Genomic DNA, 15,836 nt, shown 5'->3' with positions numbered 1-15,836 from the left:
ATCGGACAATTTTGAAATTTGGCCAAATTGGGGGTCTCAGAGGGTAACATTAAGTCACCGGAGTGTTTTTCGCCGTATATTTCCTTTTTCTTTTCTTTTCCTGAAATCTCAGATGCACATTTGTGTGTGTGTGTGGGGGGGGGGGGGGGGGGGGGGGGGGGGGGGGCAATGTTGCTGTAATCAAAATCATTGAAAAAATAAATAAAATGGACATTTTAAATTTAAGTGGGCTGAACCAAAGCAAGCTAACTTAAAGAGGATGTATGTTGCATTCTGAAAATCACATTGCTTGATGTTTTTCTATTGTTATAGAGTATATGGAGAAATAACTTGTCACCCTCTGTTAAATACCCCCCGTACTTATCGAAGAAAAGTTGATTTTAGTTGCCCACTGTTAGGGCCTCCCTCCCTCTTTCCTGAGCCCTGTCTCAGGTGAGGGGAGTTTTGCCTGATTACAGGTCGAACGTCAGACGGGTGGAGCGGCCAGCTGTAAGCAATCGTCATCAGCCAGCTTAAAAGCCCAGCGGACGCACCACCACGTCGCCCGAACAACTTGTCTGTTTTCCACGTCAGTTGATTCTCGCATCCCTAGTGTATCTATTGGCTTTGACCTCCGGCTCACGATATCTTTTGTTTCCAGGACCTGATCAGCGCGCCCCTCGTCGGATACTTCTGTCAACCCCAGCCTGTCAAACTCCCAGCTGACAGCTACACACGTGGTAGCCACAGTGTTCTCCACGACCATTCCGCCTCCTGCCTCGCTTGAAGCTAGAGACCCAAATAAACGAGAATTATCCCTCTCATTGTGTTTGTCACGTTGCCTGCGTTGGGATCCCCCCACCGGTTACGCGAACCCTAACACCCACACTACAGGAGTTCCAAAGACACTGGACCGATTCAACAGCGTGGCTAAACAATGTTTGCTAGCAGCTGATGGGTCACGGGCAGGAGTGTGTGTTTACGCAGCAGAGCATATAGTACAATCACCGTGGAAAACGATTTGTTGGACAATACACTTTTCTTCAGCAATTTATAAATTGAATCTAATCAAAATGTTTTCAATTTCACGGAAGATGGTTTTTAGGACGATTTGTGTACTGACGTCGCCATCGCTGACGGCGAAGTTGAGTAAATCGACGTCAAAATTCAGGAAAATTTGTTCTCATCTCCTAAAAACACTGAACCTTTTCCTGAGACCCTGAATATTTGATTAATGCATGTTGGAGGACGGAAACCTGGAAAACAGGCTGGATTGAGGCTCACGAGGCCCAGACTTGGCCACCTCTGGAAAAATTAATTGCAAAAAATAAAATCGAAAATAAAAAACAGCTTGGGTCTCAAGAGCTACATATACAAGATATGTAACGTTCGATAAAGGACACACTAATATATTTGAAAACTAAAAGGTCCAATAAGCCTGAGTTTGACACCCCTTTTTCACAACACTAAAATAAATTGCACAATAGTGCTATGCAGGGCAGCATCTCATCATTTACAACAAACAATAATATGGTTACAATGCAAGCATATCTTGCCTATCTGAAGACACCAAAGGTAGATCGAACTATCACCATAATCATCTTTATTTTTGCTATATTTGTAAAGAAAGAAAATAAATTGCCATTTCATTTTTGCCCCTTATTCAAAGTGACCTGGTAGCAAGCAAGGTGTCAGGTGGTGACCATATTATTAACAAAAAAAAAACTACTTTCAACCTACTGTCCCCAAAATTGAATACTCTATTGTTTTATTTATTTATTTATTTTTAAGTAAAAAAGAGTCTATCAAAACACGTTGTTGCCCGCCAACACCATGGGGTGGTGCAGCACCCTCAGCATCCGATTTCCCGCACCACTGTTCACAGATTTGCCTTTTGAGGGTTGATTAGTGGAATTTTTCTCTTTATCAATGGGGTTGGGACCTATATTTGTGTTGCACTGAATAAGATGTGTCCAAACATTTGGCCTGTAATAATAAATATATGCTTTTATATATATATATATATTTTTTTTTAATTTACAAAGTGTACAGAAACAAAATGTCCACAATATACATGTTTTTTTTCAACGCATACATTCATTTTTGCAAAACATACAGAAACATACAAACACACAAAACTTACAAAACAAGAATTGATATTGACAAAATATAGCAACATTTACATTGGCTCATGAGAATAGCCCAATTTAATGACTGATTCAGAGATTTTATTTGTCATTGACACCAGCTCTCACAAGATGACAACAGATGCAACGAAATTCCGTTTGATGAGTGAGCATCGGGCCGCTGCAGACTTGTTCCACGCCGCCACTTCTCTCTCTTCTTCAGAAAATACAGAGCAAGTTACAAGTAGGCACACATATATCATACAACATGGCAAGGATATGACACGACGCACAGGTCACGTGCAGGGATTTTTTGTACGAAAAAAAAGGAAAACTACCAGTCATGGCTGGAGGGAGGGGGGGGGAGTGATTGCAAGAAAAGGCGGGGGCGGATTGGAGGGGGGTTAGGTTGTGTGTGAGTGTGTGGTGCGCAAGTGTACAGTATCAGTATTTGTACGTGTCTGTAGACAAAATAAGAGTCGCAGAGACCTGCGACCGGCCTTGGGAAGAGATCAGGGACAAAAGATATCAACATCTGCGCGTCTCCTCTGGGAGAAGGGAGGCGGGGTGGGGGGGGTGGGGGTGGGGGGGTAAGGGCGATCGGGAAAGGAAAGGAGAATTATAATCAAATTAAGCCGGATAAGTAATTTAGTATGCCCAAATGCTGTTGGTCTTCAGTTAAATTCGCGCTCCTCATGGCGTTGGCGAGATCTCAGGTCCCTTAACTCATTGCCATTAGTCGCGGTCTGCCTCGACAGTTCAGTCATCTACCCCAACAGTTCCGTCACCTGGCGCAAGATAGTATCCACTTTCCTCCACCCGTCCTCAGACCAACCCGTGAGTCCACGGAGCCAGTTCTCGGTCCGAGCCTCCACGTGATCTTCCAAGGCCTTGAATCGCACCGTTTGATCCGTGGTCATTTTGTTGATTTCCTTGAAAGCTGCCGCCATGGAAACTTTCCGGTAGAGCAGGGCACCTCCTAAGCCAAGCAGAAGGAACCCGACAATCGTCACGCTAAACAGCCAAATATCCTCGATGTCTTCCACCGATAGGACAGTAAGACCCGCTGGTTTTCAGTGATCCCATGAATCTCTCACATAACCAGTGGCGAAGGTCCCGTCAGGGCAGGACGGCTCTCCTGGTGGACAGTGTCATGTTGAAAAAATCTTGTCAATTGCGCTGATAGACCAACTAATCGGATCCATTTTTGTATGAGAGACCAGCGCGGTTGATCCACAGAGGAAAAAAAGCAGACAGGCGAAGACTAAGATAACAGCAAGCAGCAGGAGGGAGGAAAAACACGTCCGCCCTCGTCGGAGGCAGGAAGAAGAAGCTTTAGAAAGAATTTTTAAACATGGAAGTGTCTCAACTGTGGTACATGTTACATGGATTTCTAATAGGAAAATCTTACTTTATCTGGAACACTTATTTGCCTCCTAGCCTAGTGGCAACACAGCCCATCTGGGGCCGGCCTAGGCCTGCTGTTTAACGTGGGAAGTTGACAAACTGACGTGTCCTGATTCCTGTTTATTTTTTAGGATGGCACCACAAGGGATTTCGAAGAACATTGTACTTTTCTAAGTGCTCCTCAAATGTCGCGAACACATGATAGCCCCTGGTCGATGTTCTCGAAAATCGCTCCGGGTTTGCTGTGCAAATCTCACCAAGACTCGTCAAAGTGCATCCTCTTTTGGAAATTTATTTGTAGAGATCGCTAAATCTTAATTTGCAACAACTTGCCATTTTGTGGCGGAAATCTCAACCAGTGACGCACACACAAGTCGACAGACCTTCCACATCTATCTCCCGCTCGTGACCTCATCTCCGAAAATAGCCGAGAATACCTGATCGCGACATTTGAATTTTCATTTCTAAATGTCGACCCGTGAGGCTGATAAATAAATGCTTATAAAAACACGATTCTACTGTATTATTTCAAAACTGGTTTGGATTATGGAAGATTTCATTGAATGTATTTCATATCTGGGTTTTAGTTTTGCTGTAAAATTTCCCCTGTAAAGTTAATGTAGCCCAGAGAAAAATAATGAAGCGTTAGACCCAATAACAACACTAGAGGGCATGAGCGACAATTGAATGAAGTCAGAGACTCACAACTATGACGTCAGCACATGCGCACTTCCTTTTGGAACGTTGGCCTTTTCTACCTGAGGGGGAAAAGTTTTGTTTGCTCCAGAAAGAAATAAAAAAAGTAGGGCTGTCAAAATTATCGCGTTAACGGGCGGTAATTAAGTTTTTAAAATTAATCACGTTAAAATATTTGACGCAATTAACGCACATGCCCCGCTCAAACAGACTAAAATGACAGTACAGTGTAATGTACGCTTGCTACTTGTTTTTTGTTGTTTGGTGCCCTCTGCTGGCGTTTGGGTCCAACTGATTTTATGGGTTAGTACCATGAGTGAGCATGGTGTCATTATTGACATCAACAATGGCGAGCTGCTAGTTTATTTTTTGAATGAAAATTTTACAAATTTTAATAAAACGAAAACATTAAGAGGGGTTTTAATATTAAATTTCTGTAACTTGTACTAACATTTATCTCTTAAGAACTACAAGTCTTTCTATCCATGGATGCTTTAAGAGAATGTTAATAATGTTAATGCCATCTTGTTGATTTATTGTTATAATAAACAATTACAAATGTACCGCATGTTGAATGTATACGTATATCTGTCTTGTGTCTTATCTTTCCATTCCAACAATAATTTACAGAAAAGTATGGCATATTTTATAGATGGTTTGAATTGCGATTAGTTACGATTAATTAATTTTTAAGCTGTAATTAACTCGATTAAAAATTTAAATCGTTTGACAGCACTAAAAAAAGAGATAAAGAAAAGCAAGTTGACAGATGCATCAACTGCTGCTGTGTTGCGTCTGTTGCTTAAAGCGAATCCAGACGGTCGCGTGGTGAAAATATTGAGCAGAGACCACTCGGTAAGATATGTAAACACAATTTGCTAATGGCGTACCGCACGCATGCTATGTTTAGACCGTGACGTCGCATTCAAAAGCGTAAGTAAAGCCGAAGTGGGACATTATAGACCTGCCCTCGCATAGAAACAACGTAATTTGTGCTACTTTCTCCGGTAAGCTTTCAAAAACGAACATGCTGATCACGCATTGCTTTTTTGGAACATGTAGAAACGACTCGAGACATTACAACACATTAAGGATGTTTTCTTCCTACGTTTCCGGAAACCAAAAACTCGGGAGGAAAATATGTGAAGACTGAATCAACTTGTGCGGACTTTAACACCAGCTCGGTGAATCCAATCACATTTCATATGCAGTAAACATTTTGTTGGGTTGGCATGGTCTTTCAGAGGACAAAGAGGTAAGCCATTTTTATATTTTTAACTTATTTTTTTAGCGTAACGTTGTGCCATACTGCTTCTGTCTGACAATGATGACCTGAAAAGAATTACAATGGTATCTGACTGCCATTGTTACTGTTTCTGTTATATATATATATATATATATATAAAAAAAAAAAAAATCGTCGTCTCACCCACCCGGGCAGTATGGTCTCTCCTTTCAAGCTCGGGTCCTCTACCAGAGGCCTGGGAGCTTGAGGGTCCTGCGCAGGATCTTAGCTGTCCCTAGATTTGCGCTCTTCTGAATGGAGACGTCGGACGTTGTTCCTGGTATCTGTTGGAGCCATGCACCCAGCTTGGGGGTTACTGCCCCTAGTGTCCCGATCACTACTGACACCACTCCTGCCTTCACTCCCTACATTTTCTCCAACTCTTCCTTCAACCCTTGATATTTCTCCAGCTTTTTATGTTCTTTTTTCCTGATGTTGCTATCGCTCGGGATTGCTACATCTATCACTACTGCTGTCTTCTGATGTTTATCCACCATCACTATGTCAGGCTGGTTGGCCATAACCAGTTTGTCTGTCTGGATCTGGAAGTCCCACAGGATCTTGGCTTGGTTGTTCTCGCCCACCTTGACTCTGGGGTCTGTTACTGTATGTCGTTCCATGTATGCCTGCTAGCATCTTACACCCTGCTGTGATGTGCTGGATGGAGCAGGACAGATATATATATATATATATATATATATATATATATATATATATATATATATATATATATATATATATAAACAACTTCAGTTTCAGTAAGGGGGAAGTGTAAATAAATTATAGAATTAAGATTTGCTATCAATGAAAAAATTAAAAGTGTTCGTTGGCTGTCACTGAGTAGCATTTGCGATCGCTACACAAAGCTAACTAAATTACCCCCAAGAATGGTAAGAGACGCAGGACAACCAGAGGATATATAAGAAAGACAGGGCTGATGGTAAAGGATAGCTTGTTTAAACAGGAGAATGTCAATGTCAGTCGCGTCGATAAAAAAGCTAAGGCTATGCTTATGTCGGCTCATTTTTTTCGTCTTTTTCAGCCTTCGACACTCAATCCATCTCTTTAACTGAACATTTTTATGTTCTTCCACATCTTTGCCAGTGAATTTGGCATTTACTCAGTATTGTTTGAAGAAGTTGTACAACATAAATGAAACTGAAACATTGAAACTGAAAAGATTGTAACCCAAGACCTGTGTTAAATACAGGTCAGGTTTTTTTTTCTGTCGTCTGTGGGTGCTACCTTCCACGTTCCTGAAAAAAAAAAAAAAAAAAAATGCATGACATGATTGATTGTTCCCAATTGTCTATAGGCGTGCCTGTGAAAGGTTGTTTGTCTATACAGTATGTGCCATGCAATTGGCTAGCATTCAGTTCAGGTTGTAGCCCACCTCCTGGCCAGATTTATCTGGTCTAGGCCTCTTTGACCCTTGTGACAATAAACTGTACAGAAGAAAAATGGCTGAATAATTTTCCTTACAGTTCATTTTACGGCAGGGATGCCTCAAAGTCACGCACACGCACGTTGACGCGTTTTTAAAATAATCACCAGAGTCATTTTAAAAATATATTTCAGGACAACAAAAAACTGAACACTTCAAACATAGTGTATTTAGAAACAAATCATCAAAATGATTGGATAGTCGTTTTAATAAGACACAGACACAACACACATACTGTACATACACACACCAAGAAACAATAAACCTGGTATAGTCGGTAGCGCTACCATGACAACAGGGCCCCAGTTTACAATAAAGTTTTACAGCATGGAGGATGCCTGCAATAAACAATTCCCCATGCTTCCAATTGTGTGTCTGTGCGTTCCATATTTTAATCAACAGCTGAGTTGGCCGACATCTGGTCCCTGAGTCCCTATGGAGTATACCATCACTCAGGGGTGCCGTACAGGGGTGAAAAGTGAGACTGATTCTAAGGACCCATGCCCTGATGGGAGCCCACAAAAAAAATTATAACATTAGGTAATCGTTTGCAAATTCAAATATTAATCATTATAATTTTAAAACGGAGGGGTTCGTTTTCTTGTTTTGTTTTAGGCAAAAAGTAAACACACAGAGAGCATATGTATTGCCAGCCACCCCCCACCCCCAACCCACTGTATTTTATTTAAATGGTTTGGTCCGCCCTTCCTTCGATCAAAACGGGATCAGCGATGCGCACTTACACCAGTCAATGACTCGAAGCGCGCAAAGCACGATAGTGCAGAGATGTTTTCAAAACAAAACTCGGGTTTTCAAAAGAGGAAAGGAAAGAAAGCAAAACAGGAGATGGGTAGAAAAGGCCAACAGGATGTGACAAAGTACTTCTCAAAGGAAGGTTGGTGTCTTGTGTCAGTGTAGTGCTGAAAATTAACCTGTTATCTTAGCTCTGAAGCAAGGTCCCAGCTCACTCCATAAGAAAGACGGGATTTTCCCAGCCTCAATGAGCGACATGCGCCTATTCATAAACATGAATTCCAAATCATGACGACATTTTTTGGTTTTCTTCAGATGTTGAAAGTTGGTGTGGAAATTTTCTTTTTTAAAATAAGCTTGAATCCAGTTTGTCAAGAATTTATTGAATTTAGTTTGTCATCAATTGAATTTCGTTTGCTAACAAGGGACCTCGCTTCGGAACTGTAGCCTATAGTGGAGATCGCGAGTTTCCAGGTGAGGCTAAGCCTACTCCATAATGAAATACTGTAATTGTTTGCTAGCTAGTGTTTGCTCCACTTTTAGCTTACATTTAATCAGTACAGCAGGCAAATCCTTCGCAATCTCTTCATACTAAAACGGTTGTATACTGTATACTGTAATGTATACTGTAGTCAAGGGCGTAGGTTTGGTCTCAACATTGGTAGGGATGATATTACAGCATAACCTGCATGTACACTTTTTGCTCAGGATGGGACATTAATAATACCAAACAGATTGGGTGAACGGGGGTCAGGGCTACATTTCTCACAAATATGAACCTAATTAATTAATATACTAAAACAGGGGTGCTCATGACGTTGATCACGATCGACCAGTCAATCACAAAGCTAGTGTGGGTAGCTCCCGGCACCCCCAATACTTAAAAAAAAAAAAATTGTTGTGTGTATGTTGTGTTGTGTGAGCTAGGTACGAGGTTATGCAGCACCCCTCTCTTTCTAAGCAGCTTCTTGCAAACGTTTTTCTAGTTTCATAGTTGCCGGCAGAGGTTTCTACATTTCTCACAGTTTATTTAATGTTAACAGAAGAAAACACAAAGAGAAGGACACTTCTTTGAAGCAGCTTCCTACTTGAGTTTTGCAGATTAGCAAGTTCATTCAGTTTAAAGTTATGTTAACACTGATGCAGGTTGGACCTACAGTAGCAAAATTAATGGTGTGTTACCCACTTCCAAAACAATGATGTCTTTTTACATTTCTAACAGTGGCTGCTGCTGGCTGAAAAAAAACCTTCTTATATCTCTAATATCTAATGTGTGTGTGTGTGTGTGTGTGTGTGTGTGTGTGTGTGTGTGAGGGTTAAATAATCAGCCAAAAGAGCGCTTAAGAGGAAAAAATGGACCGGCACATTCAGCAAGTGAAAAGATATACATGTAAATCTAAACATAGTAAAAATAATTCACTTAATAATGGTGGGGGTTAGGGTTAGATTACAACAATTACAACAATTAAAACATATTGGAAGACAATATAAATAACCTATATAACTGAAGTCATTACATAACGTAAATAAGGTTGCTTAAAAGTTGGCGGGGACAATTTAAGCATCCTGAAAAGTTGGTAGTGTTTTGTCCCAACCATCCCTATGCAAACCTACGCCCTTGACTGTAGTTTAGTTAAGTTCAACCAAAACATTCATTCTAAGTCATTAATTATAGTATTTGCTTTGACAATATTTCTAATAAAAATATATTTAGATTGTAAAAGATGGCCTTCAGTACATTTCTTACAGATGATATTGGTCTATTCATTATTGCTCTATATGCTGTATGTTTACATAAAAATATTTTCATCTTAAATTAATGTAGAAAATGCACCAATTAGTGTGTAAAGATTCACCAGAATGCAGGAAATACGTAGTTAATACTCTTAATTTCTGTGTGTGTCCCGGCACTGGTGGTGGGGCCCAAAGTGATATCTTTTCATTGGGCCCAAAATCCCTGGCAGTGCCCCTGCCATCACTGCTCCTTTTCCCCAAAATAAATACATGCAATGTATAAAATATTATATTGTTACCTCCCTCGCGCGACTCGTGAGGTGGCAGGTGAGGAAAGGATGACTGCTCTTGATGACTTTATAACTGGTGGCGTTTATTGCTGCGCACACACATACGTCCGACTGCCTCAACGTAGCTAGACTCTTCCGCCTTTGGGCGCGCGCTCCCTTTTTCCCGCGCGCGCATGCGCACACACACCCGCCTGACGTCTCCCAGGCAACCCGTGCAACACTACCCCCACTCTGGATGGCAATTGAAAAATAACATTCCAGCAGACTAACAATTATAACACAATATTAACATGAACAAACAAACCTGCGAGGCAGCCGGAACAACATTAACAACAAAGGCACAAAAGAACAGTGCAACTTTACGTGACCCAGTCACCATAACGGTCCGGTGCTCTGGTCCGATGTCCAGGTCGTTGACTTCGTCCTACCAGCTGGAGAGACTCGTCCGCCACACCCCCACCAGCTTGATTAACAACGTGGGAAGAGGAGCCCTACCAGAGAGGATTCAGTGAAAGTGGAAACAGACGAGGGCACAGGGTCAAGGCTGGACACCATCGAATTGGAGAAAAGGTTCTGCAAATCCAGTGCTGAGTCATCTTGATCCTCCACAAGAACAGGCGGTGCCACTTCGGTGGGCGTCCATTTTCGTGACTGGTCCAGGGCCCAGGCGTTGTCCAACAGCTCCCGACTGCGGTAGTGCTTCAGCTGATCATGGTGCACCACCTTCGGCTTAGATCTTGGGTTCTTCTGGATTCGATAAACCAAATCATCCAACTGACCAAGGACGAAGAACGGTCCGTCATAAGATGGGAGGAACTTCTTCACCTTGTTTTTGACGTGGCGCGTTCCTTTGAAAAGGTACCACACGGGATCGCCAACCTTGTACTGCGTCTGGAAACAGTTTTTGTCATATTGCCGTTTTGCACGTGCAACTGACTCACCCAAGACATCGCGGGTAATTCTGTGGGCCAGCTCCAGCCGATCCCGCATCTGCTGCACATACTCCGGCTGAGAGGGTTGATCGTCTATGTCGGGGGGTAAACCTGCCACGAGGTCCACCGGTTCACTCACTTCTCTACCAAACATCAAGAAGTTTGGAGTGAACCTGGTGGCACTATGTTTGGTCGCTCTGTAGGCCATCACTGCATATGGAATCATAAGGTCCCAGTCCCAATGGTTATGATCTGCGGTGGTGGCAAGGATCTTTTGTAGAGTGGCATTGAACCGTTCAACTTGACCATCCAACTGCGGTCGGAACGGTGCCGTATGTGTCTTCTCGATGCCAAACAAGTTGCACATCCCTTGGAACACCTCGGACTCAAAGTTGCGGCCCTGATCACTGTGCAACGCTTGAGGGATCCCGTAGCGACAGACCCATTCGGACGCCACAACTTCTGCGACAGTCCCAGCTCGCTCGTCAGGAAGGGGAAACGCTTCAGTCCATTTGGTAAAGTAATCCTGAATTACTAACACATACCGGTTCCGGCATTCGGTCTCGTTCAGCGGCCCCATAATGTCCAAAGCGATGCGTTCCATGGGAGCCCCCACTCTGACGGTCCCCATTGGAGCTTGCGGTCGTTTCAGTGGACGAGCTCTGGACGCACAACTGGTACAGGTCCGGCACCAAAGGGAGACGTCTTCCCTCATGTGGTACCAGTAGTAACGGGTCCGCAATCTGGCCATGGTCCGCTCGACTCCAAAGTGTCCGCCTACCGTCCCTCCATGCATTTGGTCCAATACATCCGCTCGCAGGTCACGTGGCAACACAATTTGGGGGTAGAACTGGACATCATCGAGGCAGAAGAAACGGCGAACCAGGATGCCCTCTCGCAGATAGAGTCGGTTCCACTGGGACCAGTACGTTTTAACGGCTGGGCTGTACGGCGCGACCGTGGTCCATGGAGGACGCTCGCTGCTGGCCAGCATCCAGGTGCGTATGGGTGCAATGTCAGAGTCCGCATCCTGGGCTTGGCTCAGCTCATCAACAGTCCAGCCATGAAATAAGGAAGACAGCAAAGACGCGGTATCAGGTGTTTTCATCACAAAAATAGTCTCATGCAATTTCAAATTAGGCGTACTAGCCACTGTATCACATGTGAGGGTATTATTACTTACCCCCACTGGACACAGGGCCAGGGTCGATGGTTGCCCCTCCACGCCGTCTGGACTCAGAGTGGGAACAGCCGCTCGTCCCGCTACCCCTACTGGGCTCAGTGGTAAGTAGCTGGCACCAAGGTCGAGATTGCATTGGGTCGCCTGATGTGTGACACTGGTGGACGGCGCTGAGTGGACATGCACCTTGCATGGACAGGACTGGCGGCAGGGCCTTCTGGAGAGTCCATCAGCATTGGTGTGCATTCGACCAGGGCGGTGGACAACCTCGAAGTCATACTCTGCCAACTTCTCGAGCCAACGGGCTAACTGACCTTCAGGCTCTTTCATAGACAGTAGCTAGCGCAGGCTACTGTGGTCGGTGCGTACCTTGAAGTGGAGGCCCAGGAGATATTGGCGGAAATGAGCTGCGAATTCCACGATGGCCAGTAGCTCGCGTCTCGTGGTGCAGTAGTTCTGCTCAGCCCTGGTCAACTTGCGGCTGCCATATGCCAACACCCGTTCCACACCCTGCTGCATTTGGGACAGGACAGCACCGATACCTGAGTCGCTGGCTTCCATGTTCAGCGTCATCTCACCCTGGTCGAGGGGATATCACAGGACAGGAGCGGAGGTGAGTCGGTACTTTAATTCATCAAATGCAGTCTGGTGTTCTTCGTGCCATTGGAAGTGGGCATTCTTTCGGGTCAGACTGTGAAGCGGCTCTGCTACTGTGGCAAAATCTTTCACGAACCGGCGGTAGTACGAAGCCAACCCTATGAAACGTCTAACCTCGTGGATTGAAGTCGGCGTGGGCCACATCTGGACTTGCTGAACTTTGCTGGGGTCGGTGGCCACTCCTTTTTCGGACACCACGTGGCCGAGATAAGCAACTTGCTGACGAAAAAGGCAACACTTACTCGGTTTCAGCTTCAAATTAGCTTGTTGGAGTCGGTCAAACACTTGGCCCAAACGCTGCAACATCTCCGGCACGTCCTTGGCAAGCACTATGATGTCGTCCAGATAGACCAGACAGGTCTCCCACTGCATGCCAGCCAAGACGCGGTCCATCAGGCGCTGGAAGGTCGCCGGGGCGTTGCCAAGGCCAAACGGCATGACGTTCCACTCGAAGAGGCCAGACCTGGTGCAAAAGGCGGCAGCTCGGCGTGCCCGCGGGGTCAGCTCCACTTGCCAGTAGCCCGAAGCAAGGTCCAAAGTGCTGAACCACTTAGCTGTTGAAAGGGTGTCCAGCATGTCCTGTATACGAGGTAACGGATATGCGTCGGTTATGGTACGCTCGTTAAGGGCTCTATAGTCAATGCAGAGGCGGTATGACCCATCTTTCTTGCGTACCATAACTACTGGCGAGGCCCAACTGCTGTGGCTGCGCTGGGCAACGCCACTCTCCAAGCCGTCGCGAATTTGCTGGTCAGCATGCTGTTGTTTCTCGCTTGCCATTCTCTGCGGCGGCTGTTTGACTGGGGCACCTGGACGGGTTACAATGTCATGCTGGACAAGGCTGGTTCGGCCAAGGTCAGTCGGCCCGGTAGAAAATACGTGTCCATAGGCGCAGAGCAAGTGTTTGAGCTGGAGCTGCTCTTCCCCCCCGAGACCAACCGAGCTCTGCGTATGGTGTTGGTGTTATACGCTTTTCCACCTTTCAAGGCGCTCAAAGCGCTTTACACTATCTCGCCATTCACCTACTGGTGACGCAGCACCAGGAGCAACGTGGGGTTCAGTATCTTGCTCAAGGATACTTAGGCGAGTTCATCAGGGCGAAGAATCGAACCCACAACCTCTGGGTTGGGGGACAACTACTCTACCACTGAGCCACGCCACCCCGTATAAAGTTCTTGCAGGTGGAGAGGGACCACCGGAGTCGAAGTCACAATTTCGCTGGTACGAAGCATACCGGCCGGCTGAATGGCCACCACCGGCTGGAGGATTCCAGCGATGGACCCTTCTTTGATGGTCACAGCACTACTACCTGGGTTAAAGAGGCGTAGCGGAACAGCGTTAGATGGTCGGGTAGCAGTCAGCAGCCTAGCGAGGAGCACTTTGTGCTTTTCGATGAACCCCTTGGTGGGACAAAGCATCATGTCACTCTGGCCTTCCGCACCGGGTTCTACTTCACCTCTAACAATGTATTCCCGCCCCGGTTGAATGATGACAGTTCTTGCTACTCTCACAGCTTGGGACTTAGAACTGGCTTCAGGCTGGTAGTAGGGCACCTCTTCGCCAAACAAGGTAATACGGTGACGGCCGAAATCAAGGCGGGCTCATGCTTGGGCAAGAAAGGGATGACCTAACAGGACCTCGTGGCCGGTGATGTCCGCCACCACGAAATCAATGTCCACTTCCCGGTTAATGATGTTTACAGTTAGCTGGACCTCACCCAAAACAGGAACATTTTCGGGTCCCACACCCATCAATGTATCGACGGTGGACGGTCGCAACGGGGGCCGCACGTTGGGCTGAATGGCATTGTAATAGTGCAATGGCAGTACACTTCTCCGAGCACCGCTGTCCAGCACGGCGCACACCCTTGAGTTGTAAAAGTGTACAGCGACGGACATTTCTCTGTTCTGTGCCTGGAGATGAAGGACAGTGGTTTGGCGACCCCCACCAGGTGCATCGTCAGAGGTTGAAGCTTTGGCAGACTTTAAAGGAGAAGAACAATGCCTCTGAACGTGGCCCCAACCTTGACAGTTCCGGCAGCGAACTCCCCCACTTTTATTGTCATCCCTTTGGTTGGGTGCTATAGGGACGCTTAGTGCCGGTGAACGGGTGGAATGTCTGGTTGAGCAAAAATCTTCAGCCGCCGGGTCATTGTCCTTCTCTCGTACGACAGCAGAGCGGGGCCGAAACCCAGGAGCGCCACGGGTGACTGACTGCATGGTGCTGGTAACATAAGACGCAGCCCTTTTTGTGATCTCATGTCGACGGGCTAGGTCATATGCTATGGCCAACGTGGGTGGGCGCTTCTCCAACAACTTTTGAACAAGGTCTGCATCCCCCAAACCGTTGGTGAAAACTTCAACAGCGATGGAATCTTGTTCAGTCTCTGTCTTGTCACCATAAGCGACCGCCACTCTCCCATAAATGTCATCACGGAAGATGTGCAGGGCTTCTCCTGGTCTACGCACCCGCTGCCGGAGATCCAGAGCAACGGCAGCAGCATGATCAGATGAAGGGCCATATGCAGATTCCAGTTCGTCCACTAGGTGGCGGTAATTCCATTGATATGAGAGAGGATTACGGTGAATGATGGCCCCCGCCGCCCCAACGAGACAGAATTTTAACTGCGTAGTCATTGTCCTTTCTGACCAGTAATTTGCCTCCGCGCAGCCCTCAAAACGATGCAGGAATTCTTTCCATGGTGTTGTGCCATCGTACTGGCCAGGACGTAGAGTAGGAATCTGCTCTCTTGCTTCGCTGTCCTCCTCGCTATCAGAGGAGAGCCACCGGGGCACGCACCCAGTCTTTCCCTTTGAAGTGTGCTGTTGATAACATGCAGTGGTCTGCTGGAAGTCCATTGCCTCATCTTGCTTGCACACGTTAATAGGTATTGGTGTACTGTGCACAAAATGCCCCACGTTGGCAGATGAAAAGGGATTCGAATCTTTAAGTCCTTTGGGCGCATTAGTGGGTGAGTGATAGGCCATGCTGTGCCGTTGAGCCTGATATACATCATCAGCAAATGGATTAGTAGGGGAAAATTGCGGCCGGGTAAACAGTTCCTCCCCATTAGCATGTGTGCTAGCGCAACTCACTACGCACGCCAATGGGTTTATTTGTTCGCATTTGGCCGCAGTCTTACTTTGAATAATGCTCTCAATCCATTCAGCAGCATTGGGGGCAGTTGGACAATGCGTGTAGCGATCGGAGCATTTGCATCCTTGCCCACAAGCTTCGCATCGCGCGCGAACGGCCGCCATGATAAGTTAGCTTCGTAGCGGCTAATGAATATGGCTTCGTAGCGTGTCAATTGCGGTGTCTACCACCTATTATTCACAGCGTGAGGTGGTCCC

General features: G+C 45.9%; 1 protein-coding gene across 1 annotated transcript; it reads right to left on the bottom strand.

The window, feature by feature from the left end:
- Positions 1-466: 466 nt before the first annotated feature.
- On the bottom strand, positions 467-15,470 carry LOC130904357 (uncharacterized). The gene is given in 6 exon segments (XM_057817074.1): positions 467-768; positions 2,941-3,084; positions 10,078-10,138; positions 10,210-13,428; positions 13,629-14,038; positions 14,111-15,470. Coding segments are annotated over 6 exon segments (5,496 nt in total).
- Between the last annotated feature and the right edge of the window lie 366 nt (positions 15,471-15,836).

This window comes from Corythoichthys intestinalis, chromosome 16, assembly GCF_030265065.1.
Source record: "Corythoichthys intestinalis isolate RoL2023-P3 chromosome 16, ASM3026506v1, whole genome shotgun sequence".
In the NCBI taxonomy this organism is placed as follows: Eukaryota; Metazoa; Chordata; class Actinopteri; order Syngnathiformes; family Syngnathidae; genus Corythoichthys; species Corythoichthys intestinalis.
The sequence above is the reverse complement of the archived record's forward strand: the minus strand, read 5'-3'. Positions and strand labels throughout refer to the sequence as shown.